The 14,117-nt window shown below is 53.8% G+C and overlaps 2 protein-coding genes across 5 annotated transcripts; both read left to right on the forward strand.

The window, feature by feature from the left end:
- Positions 1 to 61: 61 nt before the first annotated feature.
- Positions 62 to 5,915, forward strand: S100A5 (S100 calcium binding protein A5). 3 transcript variants are annotated; one of them, XM_081224169.1, is made up of 4 exons: positions 2,192 to 2,241; positions 3,489 to 3,647; positions 5,255 to 5,332; positions 5,724 to 5,915. In XM_081224169.1, exons 2-4 carry the CDS (start codon positions 3,507 to 3,509, stop codon positions 5,787 to 5,789), a joined length of 285 nt encoding a protein of 94 aa, XP_081080295.1. In that variant the 5' UTR covers positions 2,192 to 2,241; positions 3,489 to 3,506; the 3' UTR covers positions 5,790 to 5,915. The 3 variants fall into 3 exon arrangements, with proteins under 3 accessions (XP_081080294.1, XP_081080295.1, XP_081080293.1); XM_081224168.1 differs by lacking the exon at positions 2,192 to 2,241 and adding an exon at positions 62 to 117 and having other exon boundaries at positions 5,255 to 5,915; XM_081224167.1 differs by having other exon boundaries at positions 5,255 to 5,915.
- Positions 5,916 to 6,172: 257 nt separating this feature from the next.
- Positions 6,173 to 8,399, forward strand: LOC308612020 (protein S100-A6). 2 transcript variants are annotated; one of them, XM_081224224.1, is made up of 3 exons: positions 6,173 to 6,294; positions 7,657 to 7,815; positions 8,178 to 8,399. In XM_081224224.1, exons 2-3 carry the CDS (start codon positions 7,678 to 7,680, stop codon positions 8,310 to 8,312), a joined length of 273 nt encoding a protein of 90 aa, XP_081080350.1. In that variant the 5' UTR covers positions 6,173 to 6,294; positions 7,657 to 7,677; the 3' UTR covers positions 8,313 to 8,399. The 2 variants fall into 2 exon arrangements, with proteins under 2 accessions (XP_081080350.1, XP_081080349.1); XM_081224223.1 differs by lacking the exon at positions 6,173 to 6,294 and adding an exon at positions 6,987 to 7,107 and having other exon boundaries at positions 8,178 to 8,397.
- The last annotated feature ends 5,718 nt before the right edge of the window (positions 8,400 to 14,117 follow it).

The following is a 14,117-nucleotide window of genomic DNA, read 5'->3' on the forward strand; positions in this document are numbered from 1 at the left end:
AGAGCAGACCAGAGAAGGTGGGAGATGGATGTGGGTGATTGTGCACATGTGTGGGGGACAGAGTTGACTCTGGATGGAGCCGAAGGCAGGGAAAGGGACCCCCAGAGGCTTGTAACGGTAGGATCTTAGCCAGGGCACTCACCCATCCCACCTCCCCAGCCTTGCCTCTGGCAGGACCTCTGAGTGAGGCTGGGATGGGATCGAAGATCACATCTGCTCCTGGTTGGGGTCCGGAATGGAGTGTGGATGCCCTGGGGGTGGTGGAGGAAGGGCTGAGTCATGGGGAGGAAGTAGTGAGGCCAGAGTGGGATGGGGAGGAAGGATCAGTCCTGACATTTACGGCCCAGGTGCTGCCTGCCACCACTTCCAGTGCCCTGGCTTCAAAGACCAGGGGTGAATGAATCCTACCATTCCACAGTCAGATCAGGGAGGTGATGTGGAGGAAGAGAAACCACAGCATGAGAATATCATCCTTCCCTACCTCCCATCTCTGTCCCAGGGGCCCTAGGATGGGATTCATTACCAGTTAGTCATGCTCCAACAGAGGAGGACAAAGGATCTTGGGAGGGGTGAGGGGAGGATAGTGGCTGGGGTGGGAGGGAGGGAGGTGGTGGGAGGTGACCATAGTTTTGGAGACAAAATTCCAGGCATAGGGATCTGTAAATGAAGTTGGGTTTTTTTTTTTCCCCAGAAAATATCAGGCATGGTATTAGTTCTTCTTAGGTTGAAACCAGCAGTTCTAGCCTGCAATGGGTGGGATTGTGGTTAGTTTCCTGGTCATGCCTGGGTGGTACAGGGACCTTCAAGGAAGAGGTGAGTAGAGGGCAGGTCCAGAAGCAGGGAAGGTGTGGCTCCCTTGACTTTTCTAGCTTTCCCCTTTCCTTCTCATCACATTGTGTTTTTGTCTCAAGTTTCAGAGGAGTGGGGTAGGTGACTCAGATGTTCCCTCAGAGTGTGACTACAGAAACTTGGGTAGAATTTTGATCCAGGAAAGAGTTTGCCACTTCCCCCTTCTCCCTCCCCCCAGCCCCAGTCTGCCCATCTTCTATGGAGTGCCCTCCCCTGGGCCTCCTCCTGCATCACTCCCTACTTCGGAAACTCCTGTTGCTTAGCGACCAGTCCCTGCTGCCTCTCTACCTTGGCAGCTGGGGGTGGGAGTGGAGTGGGGGGCAGCGGGGAGCATCCAGGCAGGTTAGGGTGGGGCTGCAGCAGCAATAGGTGCTAAGCCCCAACTCCATTCTGTTCTCATACTTGGACTGGTTGGTGGTAGAACAATGTCTGAGTCTCTCCTGGGATACAGGCAACTCTCCCTGATCCCCACCCTGGTCATTTCTGCACCCTGAACCTGTTCCCCACAGTCCACAGCCTCTACCCCATCACCCAGCCCTATCCTTCCCTGATCTCTGCCTCATGAGGTCCCTGATTCTCAGTTCTCCATTCCAAGAGTCTCTGACAATACTTTCCCATGTGATGAGTGAGCTTTAGAACATATCATTCATTGAAGCCTTTAAAAAATCTTAGGCTCCGGGCTTCCCTGGTGGCACAGTGGTTGAGAGTCCGCCTGCTGATGCAGGGGACACGGGTTCGTGCCCCGGTCCGGGAGGATCCCACATGCCGCGGAGCGGCTGGGCCCGTGAGCCATGGCCGTTGAGCCTGCGCGTCTGGAGCCTGTGCTCCGCAATGGGAGAGGCCACAACAGTGAGAGGCCCACGTACCGCAAAAAAAAAACAAAACAAAAACTTAGGCTCCATACTTCCTAATGACCTTGACTATGCCCTTGGCAGGAAACATCTTCCCCCACTGATTCCCATCTTGAGAAGTCTGTTCTGCTTTTGGAGTGGGTGGGAGGGCCCCAATGTGGAGAGTGGCCTAGGGTATGGGTGGACACTCTGCATTTGTCCCGTACCTCCTGAATCTTCTTTCCAGGGAGCCTGGCTGTTGACCCATCAGATTGTGAGTTCTGATTTTTGGTTGGGAAGGCAAAGCTTCCAGGACTGAAGATGTGTGTGCCATGGTAAACTCAGTGTGTTTGGAAACAAGGAAGGTGAGATTGGCAGAGGGGGTTTCTCCCCATCTGTGTCCCAGGAGGCTCTGACCTGGGCCTCCTTGTCTCCGGCCCCTTCTTATTGGCCCTCTCTCTCCCCTGGTTTCCTGGGGACTGGAGCAAGGGAATTAAAGTCAGAGAGCAGTGGGAGGGAGCCTGCTTCTGCTGCGTGAGTTCTCTGGCTCTCTCCTTCCTTGGTGAGTCCTTCCTTCTCATCTCCCTCCTCATTTATATGGTGGGGCAAGCTGGGCAGTGAGGCCAGAGGGTGACTAGCTCTGGTGACCTCCGCCAAGGAAGGCCGGGCCCCATGAGTGAGCATGTGTTTGGAGAGAAGAGGGCAGAGTATTTGGAATCGTGGCTATGGGGATTTCCTGAGAAGTGGCCCTGGGGGTGGAGGTGGGGATCAGAAAGAACCAGCCAGGATGCTGCTGCAGATGCCCAGAGGCCTCGCCTTCCACTGTGGTCCTGGTTGAGTCTCCTGGCAGTGGGGAGAGGCTGAGGGTTTGGGGTGGTAAGAGATGAATTTCAGGTCCAGTTCAAGAATCATCAGGTGGGCTTTGGTCTGTAGGTAAGAGGCAGCAGCTTCTTCCTCTTTTCCTTGCTCAGGACTCAACACAGATTTACCTGTAGCCCCCAGGTTCTTGGGTGTTGGCTCCTTCCTGCCTAAGGGGGAAGTGGTTTCCAAGTCTGAATCACAGGAGCTCCAGCTGCTTCTTCTCTTGGGTGGGTGTGGCTGTGCTGATGGACTGGAGGGCCCCATTCAGACCCAACCTCTGGATCCAGCTCTCAGAATGACTCTGGAGGTTTAAATAGGCCCCTTCACTGCCTTGTGGCTGGTCTGTATGTACAGTTCTCTGGGCCAGAGGCTGGTGACCAGCTGGACAAGTCCTGGCACCCCTCCCCGACTTTCTGTTGAGATCTTACCTTCCAGTTCTAGCCCCAGCCTCCTCCAACCCCTGGACTCTCTCTTTGCCCTGTTCCCCACTTCTATAATGGGACACTCCCTGATATTAGGTGATTCAGGGACCCAGGCCAAGGAGGGTGACTTGGGTGAGGACGGCCTCTGGAAAATGAGTGCCCAAGATGGATCGGGCAGGGAGAAAATCCTGACCCTTCATTGGCTCCACCATCTGTCACCAGTTCTTCTTTTGGGGAGGCCATCTTGTCACCCCTCTGTCCCTAGACCCCTTTTTCAACATCTCCTAAGCAGGAGAGTGTGCAGTCTCCTTCCAGCCTGGTCAGTCTCACTGCTCCAGCTGTTCCAAGTTTGCCTTGGTTCTCACTACAACCTGCCCTGAGACACTGGGGTCCACTTGGTAGATTTTGATCTCATCGTGGGTTCCTGTAAGTGGTCCTTGAGGGAAAGGCTTGGAGGTGGGCTAGTGATGGGGGAAAGCAGAAGGTCCAGCTTCCTGGGCAATGGGATCTTTTCCTCTCCCTTCAGCCTCCAGAACTACACACCATGTTGGAGACGTCTTTGGAGAAGGCCCTGACCACTATGGTCACCACTTTCCATAAATATTCGGGGAGAGAGGGCAGCAAACTGACTCTGAGTAGGAAGGAGCTGAAGGAACTGATCGAGAAAGACCTGTGTCTTGGTGAGGTAGGTGTCGGTCCCTCCCCTGCACCCTAGAGTCCCAGTGCTCCATGGGATCTGTGGGGGAGGGGAGGGAAAAAAAGAGGAAGCACTGATGCCACCCCCGGGGGCTCCCCAGCATGAGGTGGGAGGCCCAGCGTGAGGGGATACACACCTACCTGCAGGGTACACTAGTCTCAGCAAGGACAGGATGGCCAAAGGGTACAGACAGAGACCCAAGGAAGAGGGTGAACATCTTGGGCTGCGCCTGGGGATGAGTCAGGTCTCACTGGGAACGGAGAAGGGCCGTGTCTGGAGGGTGGACCTCAGCCTGCACGAAGGTTTAGAGAAGGAGATCAAGGAAACTTCCATGTTGAGGGGGGGCTCTCACAGCTGTGGAGACTTGCGAGGGATGGAGTGGGGGTGGGGGAGGTAATTCAGGGGTCCAGGTCAGCTGTGCACAGCTCAAGGGCAGGGACCCCGCCTGGTTCTCCTCCATGTACCCGGCATGTCTGGGGCTCTCAGCTGGTGCTGACATGGGAACCAAAAGGATCGTTCTACTAGTTTGTGAACACAGTTTGGAAGGGGAAAGAACTGATTCTTACCAGATGGAGATGGTGGGAGAGAGGCAACTGACAAAGGGAAAGGCCTATGAGGTAGTCATTGTTATTATTACACGTTAAAAAAAATTGAGGCTCAGATATGTTATATTACTTGTCTGAGGACACCCAGCTAGTGAGAGGCTGGAATTCCAGCCCAGGCCCATGTATCAACCTCCCTCGTTCCTTTAAAATCAGCCTGGGGGCCTCTCCTGTCGCATCTTGAACCCTAGTGGGCCTCCCCAGAGAGAAGCTCCACCTAGTGTGTCCCTGTGGACAGGGGACCAAAGCAGGCGTGGGTGTCACCAGGCCTCCCCTCTAGCCTTCCTGCCAAGCTTTCTGCATTCTGGAGTTAATGAGGGCAGAGGGAGGGGCCATGGGTCCAGCAGGGTTAACTACAAGGGGACAGAGGCCCTGGGGAGGGCCTGGCTATAACAGGAGCCCAGACTGGGGACAAGCGTGGCGTCACAGAGAGGCTGTTTCCACCTCTGTATGTCCCGAAGTCCTGTCTCCTGTGGCAAAGTTGGAGGTGAGGGCAGTGAAGGGGAGAGGGCAGGATGTGTCTGTATTTTCTTCCTGTTCCCCCTGAGAGCACTGTCTCCATCCTCTTGGTGGAGCTGGGCTGGTTGGGCAGGGGACCAGACAAGGAAGAGGACTGGGTGCCAGGCACTCGCTCCATGCAGCTGTCCTGCAGGGACGGGATAAGGCTTGGATCTCGCTTAGTGCCACATAGTCACCAAGCCGTTTCTATTAGGTGTTGTATGAAATCTAGCTTATTATTTCTCTGGGTGGTAGAAAGTGTCGAGGGGAAGGGGGGCTGCACTAGCCTTACTCTTGTAATTTATTCCAATTCAGGAGTCAGGTCACTGAGCTCTGCTTGGTGGCACCCTGGGCTGGGTGGCCTGGGGGGAGACTCTGGGGGTTGAGATGCTCCCTTGCTGACTCAGCTGGGGATCAGCCTGAGGCTGCCTTCCCAGGGGTCAGGGCAGGGCTGGGAGGGGTGGCTGACCTGTCTCTCTACTTGGGCCCTCGAAGAAGATGAAGGACAGCAGCATGGATGACCTGATGAAGAGCTTGGACAAGAACGGCGACCAGGAGATCGACTTCAAGGAGTACTCGGGGACTTCCCTGGTGGCGCAGTGGTTAAGAATCCTCCTGCCAATGCAGGGGACACGGGTTTGAACCCTGGTCCGGGAAGATCCCACATGCCGCGGAGCAACTAAGCCTGGGCGCCACAACTACTGAGCCTGCACTCTAGAGCCCACAAGCCACAACTACTTAGCCCGTGAGCCACAACTACTGAAGCCCGTGCACCGAGAGCCTGTGCTCCGCAACAAGAGAAGCCACTGCAATGAGAAACCCGCGCACCGCAATGAAGAGTAGCCCCCACTTGCCACAACTAGAGAAAGCCTGCGTGCAGCAATGAAGACCCATCGCGGCCAAAAATAAATAAATGAATAAATAAATTTATAAAAAAACCCAACAAAAAACAACAAAAAAGGAGTACTCGATGTTCCTGACCACGCTGTGCGTGGCCTACAACGACTTCTTCCTGGCGGACAACCAATGACTGGGCCCTGGCTCCTGGCCCCTGCAGCTCCTCTCACAGACCCTCCGAGGCCCCTTGCCTTCCCCTCCCTCCCAGATGGACCCTGCTTCAGCCTTCCCTTCCAGCAGAGGAAATAAAGATTTTCGATTCCAGGTGTGCAGGGCTGGTTTGGAACATTCTTGTCCACCTTGGCTGGGGGTGGGTGGGACCAGGCAGAGCTTCTCCTTAAGTGGATGGGCAGCCTCTGGGTGTTCGGGTTCTGGGTTTCCACCCCACTTCCTGTTCTTCAGTGCAGGACGTGACTAATCTTATCCAGGCTTAGTTTTCCCCTCCAGGAAAATGAGGAAGTGGAGCCAGGCTGTTGCTTGCCTCCAGGAAGTGCTGCAAATATGCAGAGAAAGCTAAGGGGGAAAGTGCTTTGAGAGTGAGGACACTGGGGGTGGCTGGGATGCGGTCCCCGAGGGCAGTGGTGGACAGGCTACTCTGACTTGCCACCAGCTCACAGGAGGCCCCCCTGAGGACACTGGTAAGAAGGGGGAGTCTGGCCTTGACCTCCACGCCGGCCCCCTTTCCCTCTCCTCCGTTTCCCCCCCAGCAACCAGCCCTACCATCATCTCTGGGATCCAGGGCTTTCTGCTCTCCCCACCTCCCTCCCCGTATCAAAATCCTTTCTTAGGAGAGGATCTGACAAACTTTGCATTGGAGGGTAAATAACTAATGACACTTACTGGGCTTGACTCTGGTGTGTGTGTGCACTTTAATGGGCAAGAGGCTGCGGGTGGAATTCAGGTGGGGGGATGGGGAAGGGATCAAGGGTGGTGGTAGGAACTTATTTTCCCTGGGGGCATGTGTGTTATAGATGTCCTTTAAATCGTATCCTGTAGACCACTGGCTGCTCCCCGTCCTTCATCTAGGGTTCGCCCCCGTTCCCCCCGGCGCCGGGGAGCGGCACCCTTCCCCCTGCCCTTCCCCCTACACACACAGACACACAGACACACACGCACTCTGACACTGCCCGGCTCTCCGCCTCCTCCTCTTGTCACATCGCGACGGGGGGCAAACTGAGTTTTGGAGGTTAGGAGGGAGCTCGAGGTCACTGGGCTGGCCGCGGTCTCCCCTCGGCGCCCCCGCCCCGCGGAGCCCCGAACAGCCCCGGGGCGGGAGGCGTGGAAAGTTTTGGGGCGAGGATGTTGTGTAAAGGGAGGGCAGGGTGGGGGGGCAGGGTGGGGCGCGGGCGGGCAGTGGGCGGCCGGCCTCCCGGAAGCGCCGCTATAAGGCTGGCGGGCTGGCCACACAGCCATCCGCCTCGGCCGCTCCTTCTCGATTCGCTGCAGCCACGGTGAGTCCTCTTTAGGAAGGGCAGCCCCCGTCCTTCGGGGCCGGCCCGCCCCAGGTTAGTCCGCCTGCATCCAGACTGGGGCCGGCAGGGAGAGGCGGGAGCAGCCGGGCGGCCCCGGGCTAAGGCATCCGGTGGGGCGGCTCCCCACTGTGGCCCTTCTGGGGTTGGGAGAGTGTTTCCCGGGGTGTGTCCGTGCCGCAGTGTGTGGCCCTGTGAGGCTGTGTGTGTGTAGGGCTGGGTGTGCAGCCTCCACCCTCACTCACCACATACTCCCCAACTTTCCTTGGAACCCCTGGAAGACAGTTCTCAGCTGTGGTCCTATTTGTTCCTTAGAATTCTTGAACCACCTCTGCTCTGGTCCTCTGCAGGGCACTCACCTCCTGGCCCTAGACTCTGTCTTCTCCCTCCCCTACAAGCCCTGGGCTGTCTTCTGATGTCACCTGACACTTAGTGGTTTGGCACTGGTAGTCAAAGGGAGTTGGTGGGGGGGGGGTGGGTGAGTGAGAAGGCCCTACAGCTCAGGGCGCTGACCAGCCTCTGTGCCCTCAGCTCTGAGCCCAGCCTTCAGCCATGGCGCGCCCCCTGGATCAGGCTATTGGCCTCCTGGTGACCATCTTCCACAAGTACTCCTGTCAGGAGGGTGACAAGAACACCCTGAGCAAGAGTGAACTGAAGGAGCTGATCCAGAAGGAGCTCACCATTGGCGCGGTGAGTGACCCTCCCCAGGCCCCCTCTCCCCATCTCTCACCCTTTAGAAGCAGGATTCAGAGAGGGTGAGGTGCCAGGTGCATGACTCAGGCTTACCCACATTCTGGGGCCCTAGACCATGTGCCTTACTGGACCATTGGTCCACACCCCTGAGGGGCTGGGGAAACTCGTAGCCTGGTATTCACTCCTCCTGAGTGAGGAACAGAGAAGTAAAGCCAAGTGAACCCAAAGTGGGCTTGGATCTTTGGTGACAAGTGAGCACAGAGCCATTTGTATGAGAGGGGGCTGCCTGGGAGGGGGAAAGGCAGAGAACCCAAGGTCTCAAAACCATTGAGTCTGGATTTCCCATTCTAACATGTTAGAAGCTGCAGGATGCTGAAATTGCAAAGCTGATGGACGACCTGGACCGGAACAAGGACCAGGTGGTGAACTTCCAAGAATATGTCACCTTCCTGGGGGCCTTGGCCATGATCTACAATGACATCCTCCGGGGCTGAAAATAAATTGGGAAGGTGGAGACACCCTCTAGCTGGCCTGTCTAGTGGTGGGTAATTGTACAATAAATTTTTTTTCGTTAAATCTATCCCTGTGTCCTGGCTTCCCACTGATTTCCGTTTCCTCCTCTGCTTGGTACTACATCAGCCACCAGAGGGTTTTCTCACAGTTACCTCTGGGAGTGACTCAGTGACTCACCAGGCCAGGGGAGCTGGTGGGAGGGTCCACAAAATGGCGGATGCACCCTAACAAAGCGGTTGTGAGCTCATTAAGTTGCCTTTATGTGAGTTAGAAAAAGATGCCCACTCTGGGTGAAGCCATCTTAAGGAAAGGCTCAAGTGGTCCCCCGTGGAAGGGGTTCTGGGATGGGCTTGGAGAAGGAAATGGTGCTTGAGCCAGGCTGTGATGAGTCCAGAGTGTGGCAGAGACGGTCCTAGCAGGGTCTCTGAAGACAAAGACGTGTTTTTCCTCTGGGCGTGGTGAGAGGGGAAGGGCCAGAAGGGCCTTGGGGCGGGGCCGGTCCACTTTCTCACCACAGTGAAGTGGGGGCAGAGAAGGCATATCTGGCATTCCCAAAGCCTGGCTGGGGAGTGTTCTGCTATTCTGTTGGAGACCACTGCGGACGGACGCTGTGTGGTTGAAGTTCGAGTCTGCTGTCTATGCCCTGGTTGGTCAAAGGTGGGAGGCACGCCTTAAGAGTCTGTCCCTGCATTCAGGGATAGGGTCCTTTGTGCCAGGGCTGGTGGTCTGAGAAGCTGGCAGCTGTGCGAATACATGACTCATGGGATGTTCATGAAAGGGGTGGGCTGAGGGTCCTCGGGGTGGAGTGGGGGGTCCCCGGGGCTGGGCAACTCACTGCGCCTTCAAGCCTTTCTGTCAATATTGAGCCAGCCCATCCCTACAGCCTCAGCAGAAAGAATCACCCCAGGTATTCCACCGGAGCCAAGCCTGGCTCTCAGCCCCCATCAGGGAAGATGACTAAGTGTCTGAATTATTGTCTGAGTTCACTGTTTGCATTAGCGTTTTCAGGCAGGCGGGTAGGGGAAGGGGGCAAATTGTGTTTCAGGGCCATGGGGCAGTTCTGTCCCCTCCAGGCCTAGCGTATGCCAGGCAAGTTCCTCTATAGACTCTGGGGACCCCAGAGGGAGACCATATCCTCCTTCCCCTCTTACTCACCTCCCCACTTCCCAGGGGGCCCAACTCTGCAGAATTGAGTCTTCTTCCTCCAGGGGGTGGGGATGAGCCAACAGTCCCAAGAGGGCTAGAAGCCTCACCTCTTGGCGTCCCTTCCCCGCAGGGAGTAGGGACTGGCACAGCTGGGAACCAGGAAGGGACCCAGTTTGAGCTCCCGGTCTGCACAGCCGCGTCCAAGCCTTGGCTCTATCCGCCCCCCAGCCCCCCAAGGATACCTTCCCGGCGTCGCGGCGGCCAGCATAGTGGGGCGTGGAGCGAGCGCCCTCGTGTGGGCAGAGAGCAGGACGCCGCGGGGCCGTTGTGGTTGGTTTTCTCGAACCCCTAGGGAGGGGCCAGTGGCGGAGGGAACAACGACGGTGGAGCCCTTCCAGTGCAGAGGGAAACACCACTTGGTACTATGGGAATGTCAGCCGGGGAATCTTTTGGCTCCCAGCAATTAACCCCCCAATAAAGCAACTCGCAACTCAGCCTTTACCTAAGACGCACGTACCACGAGCAAGTCCATGAAAGGAAGGCGGTTTGCAAAGACAAACCGAATCTGAACCCTGTCCCCCGCCCCTCCCGCTTTCAGGGCCGAGAAGACCTTCGTACAAAGAGGGAGGAGGGGTCATTTCAGTGGGTGAAGACCTACTGCCCTGCCCAGGGAGGGGCTGCTCAGACAAGGCCTTCGGTCATACATCTGCAGGGAGCTCTGGTGGGTGGGCAGGCCAAGAGGTTTAGGAGAATCGGTAAAGGTGCACAGTTCACCTGCTAAATAAACAGGCGTGTCCTTTTCCATAGTAGTGGAGGGGAACAGGAACACGGATTTAAAAGATAAAACAAAACCCCAAACATGTAGCAAATCTTTTGTTTGCTTTGAGGGTGTGGTCTTGAAGGCTTTTTTGAGGGATGGCGGGAGGAAGCAGCATTTACAGTGGAACCTGGTGGGTGCTCTACTCAAAGGGTGGGACTGTGTGTGGAGGGGGCACAGACTGGTCACTTTTTTTTTTTTTTTTTTTTTGCGGTACGTGGGTCTCTCACTGTTGTGGCCTCTCCCGTTGCAGAGCACAGGCTCCGGACGCGCAGGCTCAGCGGCCATGGCTCACGGGCCCAGCCGCTCTGCGGCAGGTGGGATCTTCCCGGACCGGGGCACGAACCCGTGTCCCCTGCATCGGCAGGCAGACTCTCAACCACTGCGCCACCAGGGAAGCCCGACTGGTCACTTTTTATTGCATTTGCCTCCAACTGATGTAATGGAAATGAAGGCTTTAGTTCACTCTGTGGAACAGGGGCCTGGGCTTAGGGCAGAGGGAGACGTTCAGATGTGAGCTGGGGGCTTCACACCCTTTCCCTTTGCTGAGGCTGATCTAGGCCACTGGTGGAAGTGGCTCTGCGTTCCCCCATGCCCCTCGCCGAGGCTCCTTTTTTCCCTCGCTGTGCATAAATGGGCATTAATCCTACAACCTAGTCAGCCTGACACCCAGGAAGCTGAAACAGCAGCACCACAGCCTGTGTCTGTAAGCTGGGGCGGGCCCCAGTGGGAGGGGTTTTGGACTGAGTCACAGTATGTAGCTCTTTGTTCTCTGCCAAGCATATCTGATACTGTCGGGAATAAAGCCACTGTACGTTTGTATAGCACTTTTATTTTTACAAGGCATTTTCATATCCATTCTTTTGTGATGCTCAGAAGATTTATGTGTACTATGTATTATTAACCCTGTTGAACGAGTGAAAAGACCAATAGAGGACTAAGTGCTTCCACCCAGGGCAAACTGTAAATTCAGAATTGGGCCCTCTCCGTTCCCTTTGCCAGTTCATTAGTGCTTATCACATCATGACATATTTTGGCCATTTCTTCTTCATGTTTTTCTCTTAAATGTTTTAATCACATACTGAGAGTGTACAAAATGACTTATAGAAATAATCAGTGAGTCAGGGCTACCTTGGCCTGGGTCTTATCTCGGGCTAGGTCTCATTCAAGGACCAGACATTCAAAGGCAAGTGACAAGGAAAGATGGTTTTTCACTACTTATAAAGAGGGAAAGGGAACCGGTTCTCCTCTCCTTCTGAAAGGGTCTCCTTGGAAATGCTGCGGTCCTAAATCCTAACACCACTCTCTGGAATGCAAATAAAATTTCTCTAGGAACCAGATAGCTCCAGGAGTCTCCAGTTTTTAGGTCCTAGAGATCTCTAAATTCTGAGTCTTCATCTCTTTTGAAGTATAAATACCTAGAGAGGAGCTTTCCGGTCTCCTGAGCTCCTTGGGGCTTAACCTTGGGACCTACTGCAGGTGGTAAGCATTTGACTCTCTCTCTTTGGGAAACAAGAGAAGTTTTATTATCCTTTTGGATCAAGCAATTAATGACACAAATGGCTATGAGTCTAATCCTCAAGGTCTGTGAAGAGTTCCAGGAGGCTAGGGTTTGTACTGGGGCATTGAGAAATTCACTGACAAGTTTTATTTTCTTGCACTCAAATAACCAGTGTTAATAAACTAGGATGCCTTATTCCATCGCTTTCTAAAAAACTGTATAAATATAGTTCCACATATAAGACATGTGTATGATGTAATTGTGTTATAAAAATGGAATCATTATATATATATATATATATATATATATATTTCTCTCATTTTATGTTTTCTCCATTTAACAATATATCACGAAAATCCCTTCAAGTCAACTGGTAGAGGTCTAAATCCTTCTTTTTAATAGCTGTAGGTTATTCCATGGTACAGAAGCACCATAATTTAAATGATCATTTCCTGTTTCCTTAGTGGTGGGCATTTCCTACCCCCAATTTTTTCACTACAAGCAATAATAATATTGCTGAATAAACATCTCTGTATACACATTCTTAAGGACTGATGGTTTTATTTATTTAGTACAGAATCCCAGGAGTGAAACTGCTGGCTTGAAGGGCATATACATACTTAATTTAAATAGCTATTGCTATATTACTTTCCAAAACAGCAGTAACAATTCACACTTCCCATTAGTGGTAAATGATCCAGCATCCTGGACAGCCTCAGGCAGTATCATTTTAAAAAGTTTTAGCCAGTCTGATAGGATCTAGTTGATTTTGAACTACAAGAGCTCTAGTGGGTTCTCAGAGGTAGCTTAGGGGCTTGCCCATGGTGGCGTGGTGGCTCAGATAGGGCAGCTTCTGGCCACTTACCCTGTTTTAGCCAGAGCTCTGTATTTTTCGTAGACCAGCCTCTTCCATTATGTTTTCTTTTAAGAAAGGGTTCCAGGGAATGTTTAAAAGCCCTGCCTCTAAGCTATGGGTGTGTGGTGGGTATTGACGGTTTTGAATAGAGTGGTGATTTGTTAAAGGCCTGGACTTCAAAGAGATCTGGACCCTGGAGAAGAGGCCAGGAAGCTGGTGGCCACTGCAGTGGTTCAGTGAGGATCTGACCTGGAGTGCAGTGGGGTGGCAGGAAGAGGGCAGGCAGGTGCCCAAAGATGAACAGGTAGGGTCTGCTGGATGTGTGGCGGGCGTGGAGTTGTAGAGGCTAGGAGGCCCCAGGTTGGCACCTGGGTGGGTGGCCAGGAGGCCTGTGATGGCACTCCTGGAGCAAGCAGCCCAGTCTTCCCGGCATTTTGGGACTTAACCTGCGGACCTAGTCCAGGTGGTGAGCAGGGACAGACCCAGAGGAGCCTGAAAAGGGAGATGGGTAAGGGGAGGTGGGGTGTGTGTAGGGTCAGCCACTGGCCATTGCTCAGTGGGATGCCCAAGCAGACCCTTTTCCCTGTCCTCTGAGTGCCCTGCCTGTGTCCTCCCAGAGTCTAGGGGAGAGCAACCCAGCCCTCTGTCCAGAGGGAAGGGGAAAGGTGGGGAGGGTCCTGAGGCATCCCCTTACACTTGTCTTCAAGAAGGCTACACTCACAGCATCAGAAGGTTCTCCTGCTTCCAGGTCAGTCAGTGTAGGGCTTTCAGGTGGGGAGACCTGCAGGATGTTGCCTCCGTGGAGGTCTCCCCCACCCACAGTTCTTCAAGCCTCCAAACGCTAAGTTGCCACACCCATCCCTTAGGACACCCCACTGCTCTTCTTATATAAGGCTGTCCTAGGGTTTAGGCCCTTGGCGCTTTGGAAGCTAATGGAGCTTTCCTATGCCAGGCTCTGCCTGCTCTGGGGGGTTCTGGGTTGGAGGGGGCAGTTCTAGACCTAGGAGTGGGGACGCTGATCAGTGTCCTAATCCCGGTTCTTTCTCTGCAGCATGTGACAGCTGTGACCGATTTCCTGACTAATTACCTAGGAGCAAGGCTGCTTTTGACGTCCATGGGCTCTAGGTACTTTTGCCTCTGTGGAATTTTTCCTCCATAGGAAAATATTAAAAACTGTATTTTATGACTGTGTTGATATAAAGATAAATGTGAACCAAGATGGATTCATTATTATATATTCATTATTAGTATATTCAGGTTTCTTGTACTTTTTTTTTTTTTTTTTTTTTTAAGTTTATTTATTTATTTTTTTAATTAGTTTCTGCTTTATAACAAAGTGAATCAGTCATACATATACATCTGTTCCCACATCCCTTCCCTCATGCATTTTTTTTTTTTTTTTTTTGCTGTATGCGGGCCTCTCACTGTTGTGGCCTCTCCCGTTGCGGAGCACAGGCTCCGGACGC

This window comes from Mesoplodon bidens, assembly GCF_964165515.1.
Source record: "Mesoplodon bidens genome assembly, chromosome: 2".
Taxonomy (NCBI): domain Eukaryota; kingdom Metazoa; phylum Chordata; class Mammalia; order Artiodactyla; family Ziphiidae; genus Mesoplodon; species Mesoplodon bidens.

Excerpts from the sequence above, each read along its gene's own strand:
- LOC308612020 (XM_081224224.1), top strand. The coding sequence starts at position 7,678 with ATGGCGCGCCCCCTGGATCAGGCTATTGGCCTCCTGGTGACCATCTTC. Across the intron at positions 7,816-8,177 it reads AGGAGCTCACCATTGGCGCG|AAGCTGCAGGATGCTGAAAT; the intron begins GTGAGTGACCCT and ends CTAACATGTTAG.
- S100A5 (XM_081224168.1), top strand. The coding sequence starts at position 3,507 with ATGTTGGAGACGTCTTTGGAGAAGGCCCTGACCACTATGGTCACCACT. Across the intron at positions 3,648-5,254 it reads AAGACCTGTGTCTTGGTGAG|AAGATGAAGGACAGCAGCAT; the intron begins GTAGGTGTCGGT and ends GGGCCCTCGAAG.